The 20398-nt window shown below is 45.3% G+C and overlaps 3 protein-coding genes across 4 annotated transcripts; 2 read left to right on the forward strand and 1 right to left on the reverse strand.

Moving 5' to 3' along the window:
* The first annotated feature begins 254 nt into the window (after nucleotides 1-254).
* Nucleotides 255-8938, forward strand: LOC148382847 (uncharacterized). Its single transcript, XM_088360241.1, has 21 exons — nucleotides 255-526; nucleotides 769-879; nucleotides 954-1007; nucleotides 1157-1237; nucleotides 1391-1479; nucleotides 1554-1590; nucleotides 1665-1756; nucleotides 1865-4000; nucleotides 4201-4274; nucleotides 4806-4902; nucleotides 4989-5046; nucleotides 5234-5301; nucleotides 5377-5519; nucleotides 5621-5708; nucleotides 6398-6475; nucleotides 6618-6658; nucleotides 6906-6989; nucleotides 7534-7591; nucleotides 8025-8089; nucleotides 8235-8289; nucleotides 8725-8938. Exons 2-21 carry the CDS (start codon nucleotides 806-808, stop codon nucleotides 8817-8819), a joined length of 3567 nt encoding a protein of 1188 aa, XP_088216367.1. The 5' UTR covers nucleotides 255-526; nucleotides 769-805; the 3' UTR covers nucleotides 8820-8938.
* Nucleotides 8939-10908: 1970 nt separating this feature from the next.
* LOC148382848 (rho-related GTP-binding protein RhoN-like) lies at nucleotides 10909-17059 on the reverse strand. The gene is made up of 5 exons (XM_088360252.1): nucleotides 16736-17059; nucleotides 16466-16553; nucleotides 14294-14403; nucleotides 12635-12769; nucleotides 10909-11461 (listed from the first exon to the last, which is right to left on the reverse strand). Exons 1-5 carry the CDS (start codon nucleotides 16838-16840, stop codon nucleotides 11207-11209), a joined length of 693 nt encoding a protein of 230 aa, XP_088216378.1. The 5' UTR covers nucleotides 16841-17059; the 3' UTR covers nucleotides 10909-11206.
* On the forward strand, nucleotides 14482-20381 carry LOC148382849 (NADPH-dependent quinone oxidoreductase VAT1-like). Of its 2 annotated transcripts, none has more exons than XM_088360246.1 (9): nucleotides 14482-17127; nucleotides 17241-17278; nucleotides 17373-17440; nucleotides 17804-18140; nucleotides 18796-19003; nucleotides 19116-19286; nucleotides 19368-19457; nucleotides 19546-19781; nucleotides 19909-20381. In XM_088360246.1, exons 4-9 carry the CDS (start codon nucleotides 17853-17855, stop codon nucleotides 20008-20010), a joined length of 1095 nt encoding a protein of 364 aa, XP_088216372.1. In that variant the 5' UTR covers nucleotides 14482-17127; nucleotides 17241-17278; nucleotides 17373-17440; nucleotides 17804-17852; the 3' UTR covers nucleotides 20011-20381. The 2 variants fall into 2 exon arrangements, with proteins under 2 accessions (XP_088216372.1, XP_088216373.1); XM_088360247.1 differs by having other exon boundaries at nucleotides 17814-18140.
* Nucleotides 20382-20398: the final 17 nt, after the last annotated feature.

Raw genomic sequence — 20398 nt, forward strand, 5'->3', positions numbered from 1 at the left:
GAAGTAGTATTGAAGGAAGTGAGGTTGTACAAAAGGAAGGGAGTACAAAGAGCTAACAACATAACTCATATAAGTAGATGAAAAGTTTGAGTGTTTGGTTTGTACTGCAATAAAGTCATTATAATGTATTAATTTTATAACATTCTGATGGGAGACCACGGCGTTCACCAATCAAAGCAAACGTTGGTTCTTTGTAAGGAAAAAAATGCGGTAATAGTGAGACGGCAATGACGACATTAGCAGCAATCGAGTAGTGTCCCAAACCAGTTTACATTTGACTTATAAGTAAACGGTTTAGTCTACTGAATACATATAATTATACATTTCTGTACATTACCCACAATAATAATATTTTTATTATTTTACTTCTACTATTGCTTGCTTTAGCGATTAAATGTTGCAGTTCTATCCTCCCACCAATAGATGGGAGGCGCGAGTCCAAACAGAAAGCCGCTATTCAACAAATAACCGAAGAAGTTCGCGGGAAAACCCAAGTCCGTGGAAGCGGAAGAGTGGAAAAAAGCAGGTAAAATGGTCACAAAATGTCTGTTAACTATAAAAAGGCAACATATTCTATAATTCTTTATTGTCGTTTACTGTCATGGTGGTGTAATTTGCAATATTTGGTATCGTTAAAGTTGTCAAGCTATCGCCACACTCTTATTTAATCACCTGTGACGACTGACATGGGTCAAATGTGTTCTTGTTTATTGAAATATTGCTGACATCTTGCAAAAATGTCGTTAATGTTCGTTTTGTTACGCTTAGATTTTAAAAGAAAAAACGAAGAAAAAAAATCGACTTCATGGCACCACCCAAAGACAGCGAAGTCAAAAGAGGCATAGCTGCTCTGTGGGAGACTCTGCAGTGCCCCATATGGTAATTTATATTCCATCAAACATTTGTAATTAAAAAAAACAAAGTATTCTAATGTTTGTATCCTTCATATATAGTTTGGATTTGTTGACTCAACCTGTTTCCACCAAGTGCGACCATCAGTTTTGCAAGTAAGAATAATTTCATATCATTTCCACAACAGTAAAATTGGTTTTGTAGTACTAACTGTTAATTAACTTAATAATATATCTTTTCATCAAGTTCAAAATTCAATGAGCTCATCTATATTAGAGCATCTGATTTTTCTTGACCGCTGTAGGTTTTGTATGCTGAAGTTATTGGAAAACACCAAGCAAAACCGAGCCAACTGCCCAGTGTGTAAAGAAAAGATAACCAAAAGGTTGGCCATACTCACAATGACATTTTAGATGAACTAGTCTCCTTTGCACAAAATTATTATTAACACAAAGGTCTGTGTTTAGTCCTGAATCTTTTTAAGAGGGAAACATGGCTTCTAAAATTGTCTCAAAATGTTACTTTTTCTTTCACACAGAAGTTTGCAAGAGAGTCCGGGTTTTCAGAGACTCGTGACAGGACTGCAAGACATAATCCAGGCCTATGAACACGACACTGGCACAAACTGTAAGTACTGTACTTATTTTAGGTGACTCAATTCAAACGGAGAGCCCTGAGTAACTTTCATTTTCTCCATTCAGACTTCACTGGACTGGCCCAAGAAGGAAGGCGATCGACGTGAGTGTGATTGCAAGTCTTGTAAGTGATTCGAGTTGTCACTTGTCGCCTGACTGCTGTTTCATTCCAAGCAGGGTCAATGATGACAAAAACGATGATGGGACCCCCAACAATGTGGAGGGTGTCGTAAAGCCTCTTCCGAGTTCTCATTCATCAAGTATAGCAGGTAAAAGGCTTGGTGGTAGGCACACGTTGGACATGCTCACACTATGATAGACCAAAGTGCTTGAAATGTATGGGTCCTCTCATTCAGGAAGTATTTCTTTGTCTTCAGCTCTCAATGGATTTGCAAGAGTAATGGGATTCGGGGATTCCACTCCTTTGATGACAGAAGATCAATTTCAATGCCACTCTGTTCATACGTCACAGTCAATTGACTCGATTCCGGCATCAGGACTCGCTACTGGTGAGAAAAGACAAAAGGACCAAGTTGTTTTGGAAAATCAACCTCTCACGCAGTCCTTTGCAAAAGAACAAATAGAGGAGGAGCCTCAGATCTTTGAGAGGAGGAAGAGGAAAAGTAAGAAGAGGGTTGCAGAGTGGCTCCTGAAGGTTCCTGCCGAGAAGAGCCTTGAGTTGGAGGAACCAGCAGAGGTTGCCCACCTTTCTGACCATTCCGACAGTGCCGCATCTGACAAGAAGGAGCAGATTGCCAAAACGGTTGAGGAACAAGTCTTTGGGTTCACCTACAGACGAAAGGAAAGAGATAAACGTAGCTCCGGTGGCAAACTGCTATCGCACACAAAAAGGCTATCCAAGAAGAAAAACATAACTAGCCTTGAGGAGAAACTTGTAGATCTGGAAGACCCTGCAACAATGGCTGTCTCAGAAGAACCAGGAACTTGTGAATCTCACAAGAAGGATCTGGACAACCTTCCAGAAAATGCTGAGATGACAACCTTTGACACCTTCCAGCCTGAACGCACGCCAACGAGGTTGCGTAGCTCTTTGCAGCAGGTCGACTCCGATTTGCAGGCCAAAGCGGAGACGGAAAATTACGCTCCGAAGAAAGACAAGCGTCGAGCCCCTCCAGAGAGAGGCAAGTCGACCCGGGCTGTCAAACCCCTCGTCCTTGTCGGAGTTCACGAGGGAGACGACGTCACTAAGTGTTCTCTTCCGACGGAGGCGGTTCAGGTTCATATCGAGAACTACCCGAGCAGCGAGGACCAGGAAGCGGCAGCCACGACGGGCACCAGGAGATCCAAGAGACTTCGCAAGTCTTCCCAGAACGTCCGGCAGCCGTCTCCCAAAAAAGCTGCAACTCGCCAGTGGACGCAAACGCAAGGAGAGGACGTTGAAGATGCCGCTACATCGGATCCTCGGGATGCAAACTCTTGCAAAAGTAACGGTTGCGTATATGCCAAAGACATCTGTGGCATTGAAAACATGGAGATCTCCCATCTGGAGAGTCATGTTGAGGGTCCACCTACTGAAAACCAAGTGGATTCAGATTGTGACCCTGCTCAGGTTCCAGGTTCTGAAAGTCTATTTGGGACGGCTCCGGAAGATCCAGCTCCACCTTTGATTCCGAGCGCCAAGGTGGAAACGGAGGACTGCAACGACAGCGAGGTGGACACTGCCCAACTCCTAAGAACCTTCAAGGCCACCAAAAGGAGGTCGTTTCACCTTGGTCCATCAAGTGGGAAGAAGAGTCGGTGCGAGGATGAAGAACCCGCATACAGCCCGGAGAAACGTAACCTTACGAGATCAAGAACCCAGCGTGCCAAACAGCAGACCACACCGAGATCGGACATCACTGGCATGTCAATTTGTAGCAATTTAATCCCCCCAACCGATTCACCCGCCAAGAAAATGGATGCCAAAGGGGTGGCCGCTCCCGTTCCTCTCGGGAGTAGCGTCAGCAGTGCCCTCAGTCAGCAAAAAGTGCCATCTCATGAAACGGAAAGCCCTCTCCCGTCCTTCATACCTCAAGTCGTGGATTCTGGACTCCATTTTCATAAGCGCCAGGAGTTTCCAGAGAGTTCGTTTGAATCCGCCCCAAAGGAGGACCCCGGGAACCTGGCTGAGGACCCTGCCGCCGTCGGAAAAGGTTCAGCAAGGACATCCCAGCCTCTCTTAAATGCCGACTGCTCCTTGACTCCGGACGGCCTCTTAGACCAGCCGGTTCACGGAACCCAGTCGTCCGTCCGGAGCAACCCCATCCGCAACACACGAAGGAGGGCCCAAAGGCTGCAGCACTCATGGGAGTCACTGAGCAGCTGCGATGAGGAGGTGCCCACTTTGACGCAAATATTACAAGAGGCCACCCGCCACCCTCAGGACGACGCTGATCAGGACGCCACTCAAGCTAACCAACGTGAGGCTGATGACATCGAAGTGCGCTGCCAGAGTCCAGACGGCGTTACCGCCAGCCAAGCCTCCGTTGACTTGTTTGACTCTCCAAATAAGTGTAAGATGCAGTGTTTGTGTGGAGTCAGTGTTTCGATCAGTTCAATTTTAGAGAGAAGCTCACTAACCATTATTTTAATCATTCCTTAATCTATTATTTTTTTAATGAAAACAAATCTCTAATATACACAAATGGATCATTAACATATAATTTTCCCCATATTTGTGAATGTTATTTTCATTTTTATGACCTCTTTGTAGCCGACCTGCCAGCAAACGATGCAAGCGTGCCTGCCGAGTTGTCGCAGTTCGGAAGCGAGGTTCTTGTCACACAGGTAAAAAGATTTACATTCCTTATTTTAATGTATTAACAGTGTCTGTCAACTTTCTCTATGTGCATTATCGTAATATCCAGCAGAGGGCAGCATACTCCTTGTCTTTAATACAACTGTCATTTCCAGAATGACTGATGACTTTGCTTTGTTTGGGGGGGCAAAAAATCCCTCTCAGCAAGTTTTAAATTGCATTTTATTTACATGGGCCGCAGAGGAGATGATGCTTGTTCTCCTCATCCATCATCCTGCATTCGCCCTTTTATCTGCTCACTGTCACGCCTCACTAAATTTTTCCTTCATATCTCACTATATTGCCTAAAACACACTTTTACTTATCTATCCCTCCACTCTACTGACAAAGTAAAGCATGAGCAACAACAAAAAAAGCACCCGGGAAATTTTCTGACATTTGTCACGCGCTTCCGCCCTCGCCGATTGACACTCGCACGAGTTGCATTCTGAGCTTTTCTTTCTTCACCACTAACTCTCGTTCAATCCATTGTAATGTCTCATTTTCCTCCCTTTGCTCAGCAAAAGGTGGAGATGAAGAACGAGCTGGTGAGGCTGGAGAAGTTGATGGCGCTGGTGACCGAGGTGCTCCAGGAGAAGGAGGCCAGTTCGCCTGCGTGTAAGCTGATCGCACCGCTTCGAGATTTCAGTGGTAGACTTGTTCTTCTTAGATCATGTTTTATTTATTTTTGTGGTATTCATCAGGCTCAGACGTGCGGAAATCGGGTCCACGTGACCCGGACGCAAGCGGTGATCCAGACAGGTTAGTCAGGCGGGCCCTTTCGGGATATGAAACATTGCAGCGCGTCCAGCTCGCCTTGAACAAAATATTTTTCATATTGCATTCATACCATGTCGTGCTTTGTTGAGCAGCAGACTCCAAGTGTCCCGCGAGTCGGTTATTATTCTCTACAATAACGTCATTATTCTTATGCATTATTATTTTGCAGGAAAGACCTCGCAGAAGGTGCAGAGGAGCCCATAAGAGAACGGCTGCTTCAGTCCGCCGTCCAGATGTGTAAGGATGTTGCGCCATCTTACATCCCGGTGCTCATTATTATGACTCACTGAATTTTTCCATTTTCCTGCTTAGCGCCGCCACCTTCGCCACGCTCAGGAGCGGCTGGCGAAAGCATGGCTGATTCAAATCCATCCTCCAGCAACAAGGAGAACAAGACTCCTGAGAGAATGGCTAAAATGGTGCTGGTGCCGTCTGGTTTGGGGCCCGCCGAGCAGGTGCGTGATCATCGGTCGAGACGGCAATTATCCAGCTTAATGGCCAAAGTGGGTGCCGAGGGACGGGCAGCGTGCGCCTGTCATGCCTGTCCGTTTTGCAGGTGGCGATGCGGAGGTTTGCCAGGAAGGTGGGCGCTGGTGTGGTTTCCCAGGTGACGGCGGAAGTGACGCACGTCGTCATGTGCACAGGTAGGCCCGGACACGTCAGGGCAACAATGCAACCATTAAACCCTTGGTGGGTTATAGCGCATTTTAGCTTCAGTTTGGAATTTCACCAATTAACTTTTTATGAGTAGTCTGGAATTTAGTATATGGTACCCGCAAACCGCGCTTGGTATTTGGCTGGTCCTTTGGATTGATTTAATAACTTGCTTTACCAGAGCAATCCAAGCAAGCTTTCGAGTTTGGGGGAGGAAAGAACATTTTCATTCTGCAACAGCACTTTGCTGTTTTGCACGGCTCCTTAACACGAGTCTCTCAGAGATAAGCCCCCCGACCTCATTCTCTTGCTCGTTGTTAATTACCCTTCCTGATAGATTATTTTTAATTCTCTGTTTCCAAAGCGGCACTTTTCAACAAGGCCTTTTAGCAGGCGGTCGTTTCCTCGGCAACCGAGTAACGAGGAGCGCTTGCCCTTCCGATCCGTGCTGGTTTTAAGCTTTAAGGCCTGCCAAAGACATAAATATTCTTCATTGATGAGTAATAACAATGCCGGATCTGTTCTCGATGTTCACTGCCACGCTTGACGAATCTTTTCCCTTTGAGCGCCGTAGCAAATCCAAAAGCATACCAATCAATGATACAACAAGTGTTATGTCATAAAATGTTGTAAATACTCTCATAAAATCAATTTGTCTCCCTGCATTTTTGTCCACCAGATGATCAACTAGTATGCGAGCGTACTCTCAAGTACTTCCTTGGCATTGCAGGGAGGAAGTGGGTGGTGAGCTTCCAGTGTAAGTAATGGCTTTATTTTATTTTTTTATGCCTCTCTCGCTGTTTGTCGTGATTCATATGGCGGCGTCCCGCACGGCCCTGTGACAAATTTAACCTGCGAGGCACGCCAAAACAAGTGAACTTCTCATTTGCTCCTCGCAGGGATCGCCGAATGCCTCAAGCAAAAGAAACTCTTGGACGAGGTACGCTTGGCCCCCCATTTCCGTGTCGAGTCAAGGCCGCCCGACGAGGCTTTCCACGCCGTTTCCCGCGATACTCCTCATGCATTATTTGTCAGCCATTTGCTTTCGCATTCCCGGCATCCGGTGTAATAACCCGGCTGCGCTCATTATAAAACCAAATAAGTGTTTTTCCGACTTGTACCCGTCGGCCCGTCAGAGAATAGTGCTTGGAATGTTTTCACCCACACATTGTTGTCCCCCCTAACAGAGTTTATTTGAAGTCCGAGGCGACGTGGTGAACGGCGCCGAGCACCTCGGCCCTAACAGAGCTCGGACCACCGGTGACGACAATGTGAGCGCACAACTTTTGTGGTAACAAAACTCACAATTGAATCAGGTAACCATTTTGGGCTCCGAGTCAGTGCCTTTCATACGGAATCATCCAGCCAACTAACAGAGTTCCCGTCAAGCATTTGTTGGAGTGAACGTGCTCTGCAGATCACCTGGCACTCCCAATATGTCCCCAAGGACATTAGTGTTGTCTAAATTAAAAATCTCCACCAGTGAGACTTTTCATCACACAAAGCACCTCTGGCTGGTGATCATTATAAATGCAGCTAAGCGGGAGAAGACGTGATTTTTCTCCACGCGCTTTTCCGCACCATACACATACCTCCGACGTCACGCCGTATGACTTATACGGCCGCCACGGCTCAAGGAAGCCATTTTGCATTTGACTAGTTCCAGCCAAGCGAGCTGACCCTGAACGTAACAAAGTGCTCGCCATCGTTGTTGAGCAGTCGTTTTTCATTTTGCATGCCAAAGGCGGCCATGTTGGCGCTTATTTGTTGTCAAGTAAGGTTTAAGATACTGAATTTTTTTTTTTGTCTCCACAGCTTCTCATGAAGGGCTATGAAATCTGCCTTCAAGGACCTTTTACAAATATGACCACAGGTAAACAGAGTATGCAAAAACTCATCTCAAGATCCCAAAAGGTTTGAGTAGCTCTGCCTCAAACAACAAAACATTAGCGCCATGCTGCTTTTGCAGTGCTGTTTGCAAAATCGTAATTGACTCACGCTGACTTAAAACTTTAATATGATTTTGTCCATGCTGTTTTTTTTTTTTCACCCGCTTTTTAGCTTGTAACAACAATCGAATACAGAGACAACTTGTTACTGTCTGTTGCTCACGTAAATGCTAATACATGCCACTGCTATGTTGAAATGCCAAAGGAGAAAAAAACGGAATGAGGACCGGCGCCTCGTTGGCACACAGCACATCACGGTGGCCCATCTCGTAGCCTCAGACACAATTACGGCGCAGCTTTGCTTGCCTGCAATTTGCATTTCAATGTTTTAATGTTTTGTGTTTGTTCGTCTCCCAGCGCAAATGGAGTGGATGGTGCAGCTGTGCGGCGCCACGGTGGTCAAAGACCTCCACAGTAAACGGGTGAGAACTGCCCTCGCCAAAAAACTACCGCTGGCAACATGGATTTGGTGTTGACTCTTTTTGTGACCCTTTCCTAATGTGTCAGAAAAGCCCACATGGTTATATATATCGATGATTTGTTTCAACTCTCGTTTTGCTCCCACAGAAGTCCAACCAGCTGGTCATCGTTCAGCCTGGATCAGAGCCATGTTCGTACAGCGGTAAGTTTCATACTGAACCCGCAAAATATTTTCGGAGTGTATCTAGTTATCCTCCTCTTGCGGTGATGTAACATATTCCAAGGTTGAACTTTAGAGCCGCCGCAATTGTGTTCGTTTTCCGTCGTTGCGACCCCAAAAAAACTCTCACACTCAATCAGTGTTCCCGTTTAGTGTGAAACTCTCACCGAGTCTGACAGACGAGGTGGCAGACGTTCTTTCAAGACGGTTTCAGCGGGCAGAGCCGGGTGCGAAAGAACTCGGGCAGCGAGGAAATGGCCCAGAGCAAATGTCAGACTGAGAGGGGCGGGGAGGCAGGGAGCAACAAATAATCCAGTTCAATCCAGTATATATAAAAAAAAAAGAAACTGGCGATTATTTACAAAGTAGATGGTAGCTGTATGATTGTGATTGTGTTCTATTGTTATTCACCGACAGGTCTCGCAAAACAGGCCACAGTTGTGACTCGCGCTTGGTTGCTGGACACGGTGGCCACCTACACTTTCCAAGGTTACGAAAACTACCTAATGTGAGTCGAGGACGCGTTTTACCACATTTTTAGATATAAATGCTGTGTAAAAAAAAAAATGTTCAGACAGCAAAAGAGGAGAGATATGTAAAGTGAAACTATAATAATAAATAGTTCATCAAATGGTCTGGGTTTTTCAGTTGGGAACGAGGGGTGGGGGAAAAAGCAGCTTTCTTAGGAACGTGATTGCTCTTCGTTTGCATCATGACAGAATGGACCGCTTCATACGTAACAGGTACGCGTGTTTGTTGGGTCGCGGTCTAGCAACGGCGCAATTAGCCTTGTTTTGAACAACAGCTGGCTGCAAAGAGCACGCAAAAACAAAACGGGAATGTCAGCACGTCTCTTCGGAGGCCTTTTTAAATGCCAGATGCGCTGGTACCACGATGCTGCTTTCTTCCAGTCAGCTGTTTTTTGTTTGTATTTTTTTTTACACCCCCCCCCCTCATTCAGTAGCATCACTTTCAATGGCGTGTAGAGTTCAAGCACTGAATGGGAATAGTTGTTCTCCTTTATTTGAACTGAAGGAATGTCAGGCTCGTCTCGTTTGAGCGAGTCCAATCACTCGGGTTATTTACAGTGCTCGGAATTTATCGGTCACAAGGTTGTCTCTCTTTAAGTGAGTTACGTCTCTTTGTATACGAATCGCAAACACGAGCCGAGCAGCCATTTTCCTCAATACTACCCTAAGGTTAAAAATTTTTTATCAACGGCAGCGGCAAGAGTGGTTAGTCTTGTTTGGCAAGAGAAGGCGTGTTTGTTGACAATTACGTGGCGTCTCGGCACTCGTATGAGATAACGGTGGAACATTCCGACTTCTAATCGTAATGGGAGATTCCAAACAGGAAATACTGTTAAGTCATAATGATTGTTCACTGCATATTTGGAGTGTGTTGGCTGAAACACATTTTAAATTAGCAGCAATTCTTTTTATTTTTTTCTGCGTTTGACCCCTGCATATTTTTCCGCCACATCTATTTTTAATCCGTTCAATTGTACACGCTATTTAAATTGCTCTTGCATTTTTGATGATTCTCTTCCCTTCCCCCTCACTAAGTGACAGCGTAACCATTCATCGTATCATCACCCCGTTTTTTTTAACACGTTAGTCACGTTGTTTGAAAAAGTTTTCCGGTTGAAGCCTTTCATTCATCTACAAAAATGTCCACAGCCAACATTACTTGCTTAATTTGTTGTTATTCATTGTTAGAATAAAAGCTTCTATTGATAGTCAGTAAAGATCCAGGTGCGAAGGAGATTTCATCACCTGGGCAAAATAATTCATACGCCCTTGAAGGCTGCAGCCTTGCCTGTTCCAATGTGTAAACGCTTAACTGTTGCCATGCCAACGTTCAACGCAACAGCCTGCAACCTGAATAGGAAAGTGCTAGATTCCCGTAATAGAAAAGCTTTCTGAGGATTTTCCAATGGAATTTTCAATGGCCTTGCCCGTCACATACCCGAAGCAGCAGCCGTCGTCGCGTTACATTGTTTTCTGGAACGTACTTACAAGAGTGATGCAGGGAAGGGGTTGTTCGGATAGCTGTTAGCGTCATTGAAGGCTCGACGGATGACTGTTTATCAAATACGTCCTTCCCCCCCTTTCAAGCCCAAGGCGAAAAACCGCAATGTGTGACAAATACTTCTTCGGGAGCTTTGCCGCCAGCGTTTAACCCTTTCTTGCTTGACTCCATTTGTAAGCGAGGCAGAAGAAACAATGGTGTAGCTTATGCCAGCGAGCGAGCGGCCATCCCCAGGACTGTCGGTCTGGCTCTGGGCATCAGCTGTGACCTCGGCGCGGTGGCGCTGCAAAATGTCACTTTGCTATCGTTCAAAGAAGCAGCGCCAGCCGCTCGGGGGGGGCGTCAGCCTTTCGCCATCGATGCACAGTCGCACTTAAAGGTCATATAACCAGGCTCATGAATAACGGCTGCCGCTATTGTAGTCATTTATGATGATGCTGCAAACTGTGGAATGAATAATGCTTTCTGTAGATTTTTTTTTTTTTTTACAATCAGAACCTCAAAACTTTCAGCCCCAATCAAACCAATCAGTGAACAAAATGCCTCCCGACAATCACCAGCCTTTAGTTCTTTTTTTTAATTATTATTTCATTGTCACATGAAGAAAATGACATCCTGGATCCACGTTCCTCGCCAGTGTTATAACAATTTAACGACATGAATACGTGATGTTAAGAATCAAAGCACTTGTGGTTTTAGGAAATTAGTGGTAGACTCGTGGTCGATGGTTTGTTTACCGGTGTTGTGCTTGGCTATGGTTCGGGAGCTCCACCAAAACAAAAGCGTATGGTCTACCTCACATTGTCCTTTTTGTTTCGAAAAAGCAGTGCAAAGACTTGGGACAGAATAAATTAAGTTAGCCGGCGGCTCACATGAGCACGCAGCTCTTGGCGCGCTCCTTCCTGATGGCGGGCGGGCGCTCGTGAATATCAGTCCGAGACGGCTGCTGCGAGACCCGCTTGAGCCCGCGCCGTGAGCCGGCGCGTTTGAGCGCGGGCCGGGGCGCGCGGGTTACCGACGCCATGGTGGTCACGTGGAAAACGTCGCGGACGGTGTTCTCCGAATACTTGGAGGTGCACTCGGCGTAGGCCACGGCGCCGATCTGTCTCGCCAGATGAGTGCCCTACAAGGACAAAAAGGGGTCTTGTTTTAATGTAAGCCTCAAATAAATCACCCTGATAAAAGAGCGGGCCTGAACCAAAAGAATGAAAAAGCAAAACAGTGAAGCGCCGGTCAGGGTAATAATTCTTTGCTTTCAGGAGCTCCTTTCATATTAAAACATTGCTCTTGAAGCTTGGAGCTTTCCTCCTCAGCATTTGAATCAGGACTAACTGTGCTTGGGATTATTCCTCACACCTTGACTAGAATTTCTCCTCTCTCTGCCTCTTTCTGAGTTCCACCATTTTGGGATCAACGCTTTGAATGTGGAAAAGTCATCGGAGTCAGTTCACGTTATCTGCTAGCCGCCAAGCAAAGTCGTCATTGTGCTGAGATTGTTCTCCTAAGAGAAGTAAGTGAAGTCCGACCTGTCCTCAGTCATGGTCAGCCAGTCCGGAGATAACGTGTTTTTGTATTCTTCATCCTACGTCAAGGGGAAAAGTCTCCCAAGTGTGTTTAGTCATAATTTGAAAATTGGAGGTTAAATACGATTCCGTTTCCACCGTGGATTGTCTGACCACAGCTGCGGCGTGCTTTTGTCTTTGCGGGCAGGATTAAAAGCTTGCTCTCACAATACCTTTTCAAGCGCATTTCGCCCCCTTTTGCTGAGATATGCCCAGGCTGCTTTTTTTATTTTTTTAGACGGGCAGCACTAAGCCCTTCGTCCAAGTTAACTCGCCAAAAATTCCAAATGAAAAAAAAGACGCAGTTAAAAGAAGTCTGTGTTCATCCAAATTCCGACTGAAGTCGCTTGATGTCGGATGTGAAAAGCTTAATGCCGCAATTACGGCCAGGACAATGCCAATTGTTACCTTTTGCTTTGATAGAGAATTGAAAAATAATAACTTGTTGGCTTCCCGGAATGAAGAAATCACATTTACATGAAAATAGGCTATTAAAATTCATGCGCGGTAATGCTCCTTCCTCCAAGACACAAACAAAACAATTGTGTTTGTCTTCCTGCTTTGTGAAGCTCTGTGAGTTTTTGTATTTGTTGAAGCGAATCCGCTGTGGAACTTGGTTTTCCGGCGGGTTTGCGTCTGCGCTAATCAGCTGTGTTTGTTTACTGGCGGAATACTTTTAAACAGCATTGAGGTGGCAATAAGAAACAAAATGGAGGCTAGGATGTTCTCCTCACCTGTTCATGGGTGACTGGAATGAGTCTGTGTTTGGAAAGCTCCCTCATGATGTTGACGTCCGTCCTTAGGTCTAATTTGCAGCCCACCAGCACCACTTTGGCTTTGGGACAGAACTCCTGCGTCTCTCCTTGCCACTGTAGAAACACAGATTAACCAAAATAATATTTCTGGGTTGACGGTAATTTAGCACAGAGCATAGCTGGTCAAATCTGTCTCTGTTGGATGTCTCATTGTTTCCTCCCGTCCGGGTACTGGCAAATCCACTTGTACCCAGTCCTCCTCGTTCACAAGGAGATCTTTTCTCCCGAATTGCCTGGACGAGCGGTCGGCTTCGCCCAACGCCGAGCAACCGGTGAATGGCAGCAATTTAGATGAGTCACAAAGGATCCTCGCCAATAAAGCGGCGTATTGTCTCGTGCTAACAATGCAAATCAGTGAAGGTTTTGTGAGGTAGAGTGTGGGCTGCCGTCAGAGCTGTGAGTGGGCATAATCGGAGGTTAAACATAAATGCTGTCCTTGGTTCACTCGAAGCACAATCCCGGATTTTCAAGCAATCCTTTAGAGATGTGCTAAATTCTCTTTTGCCGTTTGTTGATTTGAAACGACCATAACGGCGACGCTAATGTTCGTTAGCCCGGCCTATGATAATCCGGGGCTCGTTGTCATCATTTTTTGTTGTTGTTGTTGTGTGCGAGCAATGCACTTCACGACTGAACAAACATGGACCTCCAAAGCTCGCGGGTGGTTCCAGTACTTGGCAGTGCTTCTGGCAATGTTTAATGAATTCATGCTATATGACACGTAGTGTATGTAAGATTTTGCTATTTTTAGCCTTGCCCGCAGCTTGACGTTGCTTTCACTAAGATAGTGAATGTTTTAAATGCGGCTTTTGTCTGCTTTTAACGCTATCAAATTGAACGTCTGTCGTATGGAATTTTCTCCATCAAGGAAATTGGCTTGTGTACTGAAACGCCGACCGACACTTTAAAGCATTCAAGTTATATTTGTGATAGCTGAGGTGAATCATATTTACGTCAGCTGAGTCATTTTTTTCCCCCCCAAAAATAAAGATTTTGGAGACAACAAAGGACACGGAGTTGAAAAATAGGTACGATTAAAACCCGGGAGGTATTTTTCAAAGTCTGGGAAGGAAGAGCGAGAGAGGTAAAGGATAATTGAAGGGCAACGTAGTGGCTCACTCTGTCAAGCGCAGTTATTTAAAAAAAGAAAAAAACTGAAATGCGGCATCGTAACATATTATCATCTTTGCACTAATTAGTCATGCATGTTTAATTGCTTGGCTTTTTTTTTCTTTTGCAGTCTAATTTGAATTGAAAAGCACTGCCCGATGTGTCACTCTGGCATCCGTAGAATGCATTGTGTAACTGTGTGAACTCATCGCGGGAGGGCGGAGTTCAAGTTAGCCGATTGAAGAATTTGTCCACCCTACATTGTAATGCCTGTGATGATGTCACACGATGAATGATGAGGCGTGTCGGACAAGTCATACAAGGGTGCTAAGATATACCCACAGAAAAATGTTAGCCAAAAAAAATTAATAAATCGGTCGCACTATTAAGGAAAAATAAAAATGGCAAATAGATTGACGTTTAAAATTGTGTCGCTGGGGGAAAAAATAAAATAAAAAGTGCACTGACCTTTTTCACCACACTGTCCAGCGTCTCCGGACGACTGATGTCGAAGCAAATGAGGACGGCATCCGAATCGGGATAAGCTAATGGTCGCACGTTGTCGTAGTAGGCAGAACCTGTCAGTTTAAGAAAAAAAATAATAATCAATGACTAAAAAGATAAGTTTGCAGGACTGAACGAGGGGGGGGGCGGTGGTCCGTATCATGAATGGCTTGTTGACAATGCAATTTTATTCTCCCTGGGGGCCCCGCGGTGAATTAGGCGCATTGTGACAACATTCCAACGCCACTTGCATCCTAGTTTGCAACATGTTGTCCTTTTGTAGCCAAAATACGGCGCATCAGCACTTTTGACGGAGGAATCCGATAACATTCCACAATGCGTTGCTCTGCTGCCCCGGGAGGTCTCAAGGTCTTCCTGATGTCCACTCCTCCACGTTCTTCGCTAATGCATATTGATCCGAGAGTCTTTCGAGTCCTTGTGATCGTCGTAATGGCAACGGCGGTAGCCGCCGTGTGATGATGCCCCTGGAGGCCGCACGCACTAAGAACCAATCTGTCTCCATCTAAAATGAAAGCCCTTAAAGAGCTTCCAGTCTGGTCGCTATCGAGCAGCTGGTGTTTTGCTGTCAGTGGACATTAGGCCCTCGCAGGAAGTGTACTTATGAATAAATGAGCTACTTTGTTCTTACATGCCTCCCTCCCTCCACCGGTGTTGCACAATTAAAGCGCACTTATGTAAAACCCGCAACGGAGCCCTCGAGAGGATTTAAACGGGAGGGGCGGATAAGGTACTCAAACTTTCAGAGAAGTCTCTTGACCGTCGTGGCAAGCATAAATTGTTGAGAGTTACGAACAATACATGTTTGCAATTTCCACTAATGTAATCAAGGACTATTTCTTCCTCATTCATTTGCTCTCAGGGGCGCGTAAAGCAACGTGGAATATAAAGGTGGAATGAGCCACAATATCTCGGCCGAAAGCACCTTTTTAATGAGCCCTCCTGAGCACCTCTTCTAAGACACCGCCAAAAAAAACCCAACAACAACCGCGGGGCATATTTATCTAGTCTGCATTTACAGCAAATCCTGTTAGCAATTTTCAACACTCTTATCGACTTCTCACACTGTCGGCCGTTCAAAGTGAAAATCCACATTTCTTTCGTCAGTGGCGCTGAAGGCTGTAAAAGAACTGATAACAGACAATCGGGCTGCCTGTTCAATCTTTTCGTCTTTGGTGATGCTCTGCATAATTCACAAGCCTTCTCACGCACCTTTAATCCTCCCTGATGACATCTTCTATCACAGCGCTGTAATTCTCATTAATATTAAAATCATGTTTCTTTTTTTTTTTGAGTACCCTTTCTTACACAATTCCCGCTGTGTTTTGTGATCCGTTTTTCCGTCGACTCCAACTGCGCCTTGATATGATTATTATTCCGTAGCGCGCAAACAAACATAAGCCTAGTGCGGCTAATTGCTTAGCATGCGAGCGAGCGTCAACAATCTGAGACGCCCTGCAGAGATGATGATGTTCTGCCTCTCACTTAAAATGTCACATTTCTTGATTTGTTTTCGCCCCCGTCGTGTTTGTTTGCCTTCGTATGTTTTCTTAACACTTGGAAGTATTTATTCAGGAGTAAAAGATTCAGATTTGGCTAGCCATGCGAGATTTTCTAATTGTGACTCTTGAGTGAACCTTCATGAGTCCATAATGTACATCAGAGTAGTGAGTCAGAGAGAGAGGGAAAGTGTATTTGTTAAAAGCCTGTTAGTCTGGTCTGGCAGGATGTAACAAAAATGGAATGCAAGCTGCGTATTCTCATTGTGTGCAAACCTGTTATTGTTTTTTGTTATTGTTTTGTTGTTTTTTGCAGCCGTCTGTTCCATCAGTCCAACTCACATTTGTCCTCACCGGCAAACGTCAACACGCAATTTCATTCATTCACGCACTGCTTACACTCTCTCACATCCACACACACTCGCATGCACATCAAATTGTTTCTCACTCTCTCGCCTCCCCTCTCACACATTTTACTCACACATTAAAAAAACAGCTACCAAGCAAGACCCTGACTGCATCTATAAATATGACATTGGCCTGGAGCAGAATTGTTCATTTATGACTTGAAATATTTGCATTTTATAGAAAACAACAAAGAAGCAACCATCTTTCTTACCTGACGTGTCCCACATGTTGAGCTCGATGCGCTGCTTGTCGATCTCAAAGCTGGCGGTGTAGTTCTCAAACACTGTCGGGACGTAATTCTGCAATAAGAGCCGATGTTTTTAAAACGCACAAAACGTAGTTAGACTCCAACGCTGTTGTGTTAATGACCGAAAATAATGCAATTTTCCTGGTGCGTCACGCGTAAAAGCGCACGGACTTGACTCTTAACTTATCATGAACGGATAAAATAACAACGAATTAAATGTTCTCGCACGTTTACCTCTGGATATGAGTCTTTAGCAAAAACGTGCAGCAAAGACGTTTTTCCACACTGCGTGTCCCCGACCACCACGATCTTACACCGGAGCGGTCCTTTGCCCTCCATCGCGCGTCCTGTGCGGGGGTTACTGCGTGCTTCTGGTCATTTAGGCTTTCCAACTTCCACCAAACGCCAAAAAAACAACAACCAGCGTTGACGTGCACTTATGGATGTTACGGCTTTACGAAACAAACTCGTTGAGCAACACAAAGGGTGTGAACGAAAAGGTAGACGAGGAGGGTGTGATGAGCTGCATCCTCTGAAGCGCCTCTTGCGGCGCTCAAGTCAAGCAAGAGTCGCTGGCTACTCGATCTCCGCTTGTCAAACCACAACAATTCTTCAAAATAAAACATGTAAGTACATGTATCCCTACTATTATGTATAGACGCAAATATTTGTTTTACTTTGAAGGCCAAGTCACAATTTCCGTTTTTTTTGTGTGCCACACGTCTTTGTTTCATTACAGTATATTTCACGCTTGTATTCTTTCATTTACAATACGAGGTGAGCTGATTTTTTTTTTTATTTGCAATTTTCATGGTACAATGTACTAAGAAAGGAATATAAACTAATTTGACAATGTATATCCCATTGACAGCTTCCAGATGCAAATCTGGAGCGCTTTGACGCCGCCTTGTGGCCAAACTGACCAAGTTCACATCTCTTGTAAGTACTTTTCAACTTCACTGATGCATTTTCTAAGGAAAACTGTATCATAATTTTTCTTAGGCACCAAGAAGTTGGTTACTTTCCACCATGGAATTATTGGAAGTTTTCAAAAAATCCTTTATTATGAAAATAATAATTGGGAAATATTTGAAAAGCCGCTCTTGTTTGAAAACGAATAATTGTATTTGTTTTTGTGCCAGGCTTTAGAGAAAACTTTTATTCTGAAAACCCGAAGTAGTACTAATCCTGTATCGTCTGTGAAGACTTTGACCAATTGACGCGAGTGCGCGTTGACGTGATCATTGGCAACTTGTTACACTTCTACTGATAACCAGTTTGATTGCATGTTTCTCCACTGAGATACACCCAGGCCTCACCAGTCAATCCAGCTCCATCCTCAAAAGTCGTCATGTCTGCTGAAGAGGCTTCACCGCCGTCTCCCGGGGAGCAATGCCGGGCCCTGGTGCTCACCGGCTACGGGGGCTACGACAAAGTCAAACTGCAGGTGAAGCCGCTGGGACAACCCAAGCTGCAGCCCGACGAGGTTCTGGTGCGGGTCAAGGCGTGCGGGCTCAACTTCGCCGAGCTGATGGGCAGGCAGGGGCTGTACGATCCGCTGCCTCCCCCGCCGGTCATCCTTGGAATGGAGGGCGCCGGGATCATCGAAGCGGTCGGAGAAGAGGTGAAGGAGCGAAAGGTGAGGACAGAGATAATCCTTTCTCCACTATAACTTACATTGTTGGCTGACAGTGCATCAATGAGCGCATCACACGACCTTAATTGATGCTTTTGTTTTCAATTAAATCACGCGAGTGACAGCTCAAACCCTAAACTCAGGCCCTAAAACTGAAACCTAGAAGGTGCTTGAGGGTGTGAGTATTTTTGTTTGTAATTACATCATTTTGCAAAGGTCTTGAGAGATTTGGGCTTAACTGTCCTTCAAGGCGGGAAGAAATTTCGAAACTCGACCTGGTGGTATTTGATCTACAATTTATTTCTCACTGCAGAACTTTCTATCAATTGCCTTCATGTCACATCAAATCCTCACCTAACCCATCTCGCAGGAACTAAGGTCACATAATAATTAAAAGTGCCGTGTGATCAAAGTCGATCTACGATGGGTGTGTTATCTCACTCGGGTAATAAAATAGATACAAATACTATTCACTCGGTGACATATATAGCAGTGGCTGAATTCCAAGGATTAGACGTAGCCCGTCATTCTTTGCACCTCTCGTTGGTTGATTCCTCGTTGTTCCCCCTCGGGCCAAAACACATGCACAGGAATGTCTTGAAGATAAAATGGAGTGTGTCTCAAGCATGTCATATATTGTGTTGATGGAATGCGTTAGGTTGGCGAGCGTGTGATCGTGATGGAACGCAACGGCATGTGGCAGCAGTTTGTGGTGGTGAACATCCAACACGTCTACCCCATGCCGGAGTCCATGAGCTTCGAGGAGGGCGCTGCGCTGCCCATCAGCTACCTGACGGCGTACTTGATGCTCTTCCGCATGACCAACCTCACGCCGGGAAAGAGCGTGCTGGTCCACATGGCGGCAGGTAGTTTGAATCTCCCCCAATGTCCACCATGAATTTATGCTACCACTACCTGATAGCGGTGGTTAATCATTTGCCGGTGCCATTTTTTGCACTTATGTGTGCACACATGCAGGTGGCGTGGGCACCGCCGCCACCCAGCTGTGTCAGACGGTGCCTGACGTGACCGTTTTCGGCACGGCGTCCTCATCTAAGCACGACTTCATCACCCAGAATGGCGTGACCCACGCTATCGACTATCGGACCAGAGACTATGTGGAGGAAATTCGCAAAATTAGCCCCAAAGGTCAGATGGTGAAATCTATCACATGATCTGGTCTTTTTTCGATTTTATTGCTGTTTTGGTACAATTGCATTGTCTTTGCAGGAGTGGACATTGTTTTGGATCCACTGGGTGGTGCTGACACACAAAAGGGCTTCGGCCTGTTAAAATCTTTTGGCTCACTCATTATATTTGGTAAGCAAAACAATAATACTCGGTATAGGCAGGTACTGATACGAAAACACGTGGCATCGAGTAAAATTTGGGTGTGTTTGCACACCAGGTGCCGCCAACTGCGTGACAGGCCAGAAGAGGAGCCTGATGGCCCTGGTGAAGGTGTGGTATAACCAGCTGTCATTCAACGCACTGAAGCTGATGCAGACCAACAAGGCGGTGTGCGGCTTCCACCTGAGCTACCTGGACGACGAGAACATCAGCGCGTGCATGACCTCCCTGCTGCAGCTCTACGCCGAGGGCAAGCTCAAACCTATCATCGACTCCCGCTTCCACTTCGAGGAGGTGCGGTGAAAAACTATTGTGGTGGAATGGGGTCAGACATGTTCAAACCTAGCCTCTAATCTAGTCAGACCATCAGGCGTTCCGCTGCTGAATGATTCATTTTCCACTTTCTGGTCTTTCTTCTCAGGTCACAGATGCAATGCGACGCATGCACGAGCGTCAAAATGTCGGCAAGGTCATCCTTCTTCCTGAGCCCAAAACACAGAATGACACAACGACATCGAAATGATGTCATTGAAGGGTTGATTAATACAATTTCCCCCACAATGCTTTCTTTCCCCTTAGGTCATAATCAGACATATTTTATGGTAAGCTGTGGTTGAGTACTAATTATTGAGGACTCATTCGGACATTCCTCAAGTATTGCTTGAATACTGTTATACTTACTATACTTACTGTAGCGTTATTTACTTCAACTGAGACTTGCCTCCCCCCAAGTATAACTCACATTCATCTTTCATTTTCATAATCCTGCTGTATGTGTACTTTGGCACGTTTAAAGTTTGATCTCTGATAGGTTTAAAGAGTCCCAATAGTTTCCAATGTCATTTAAATGACATCTGGTACAGTTGAGAATAAATGACAATTTTATGTAACAAATGTTAGGATTCATACTA

The sequence above is a fragment of the Syngnathus floridae genome, chromosome 18 (genome assembly GCF_059516105.1).
Source record: "Syngnathus floridae isolate MCC-2025c chromosome 18, RoL_Sflo_1.0, whole genome shotgun sequence".
In the NCBI taxonomy this organism is placed as follows: Eukaryota; Metazoa; Chordata; class Actinopteri; order Syngnathiformes; family Syngnathidae; genus Syngnathus; species Syngnathus floridae.

Bases quoted from the DNA above. Each gene is read 5' to 3' on its own strand.
- LOC148382847 (XM_088360241.1), top strand. From the start codon at position 806: ATGGCACCACCCAAAGACAGCGAAGTCAAAAGAGGCATAGCTGCTCTG. The intron at 1,591-1,664 runs GTGAGTGTGATT...CATTCCAAGCAG, and splicing joins CAAGAAGGAAGGCGATCGAC to GGTCAATGATGACAAAAACG. The intron at 4,001-4,200 runs GTAAGATGCAGT...ACCTCTTTGTAG, and splicing joins GTTTGACTCTCCAAATAAGT to CCGACCTGCCAGCAAACGAT.
- LOC148382848 (XM_088360252.1), bottom strand. From the start codon at position 16,840: ATGGAGGGCAAAGGACCGCTCCGGTGTAAGATCGTGGTGGTCGGGGAC. The intron at 14,404-16,465 runs GTAAGAAAGATG...TTAAACTGACAG, and splicing joins CAACATGTGGGACACGTCAG to GTTCTGCCTACTACGACAAC. The intron at 12,770-14,293 runs GTCAGTGCACTT...GTGTTTCTACAG, and splicing joins TGGACAGTGTGGTGAAAAAG to TGGCAAGGAGAGACGCAGGA.
- LOC148382849 (XM_088360246.1), top strand. From the start codon at position 17,853: ATGTCTGCTGAAGAGGCTTCACCGCCGTCTCCCGGGGAGCAATGCCGG. The intron at 19,004-19,115 runs GTAGTTTGAATC...GCACACATGCAG, and splicing joins GCTGGTCCACATGGCGGCAG to GTGGCGTGGGCACCGCCGCC. The intron at 19,458-19,545 runs GTAAGCAAAACA...TTTGCACACCAG, and splicing joins TGGCTCACTCATTATATTTG to GTGCCGCCAACTGCGTGACA.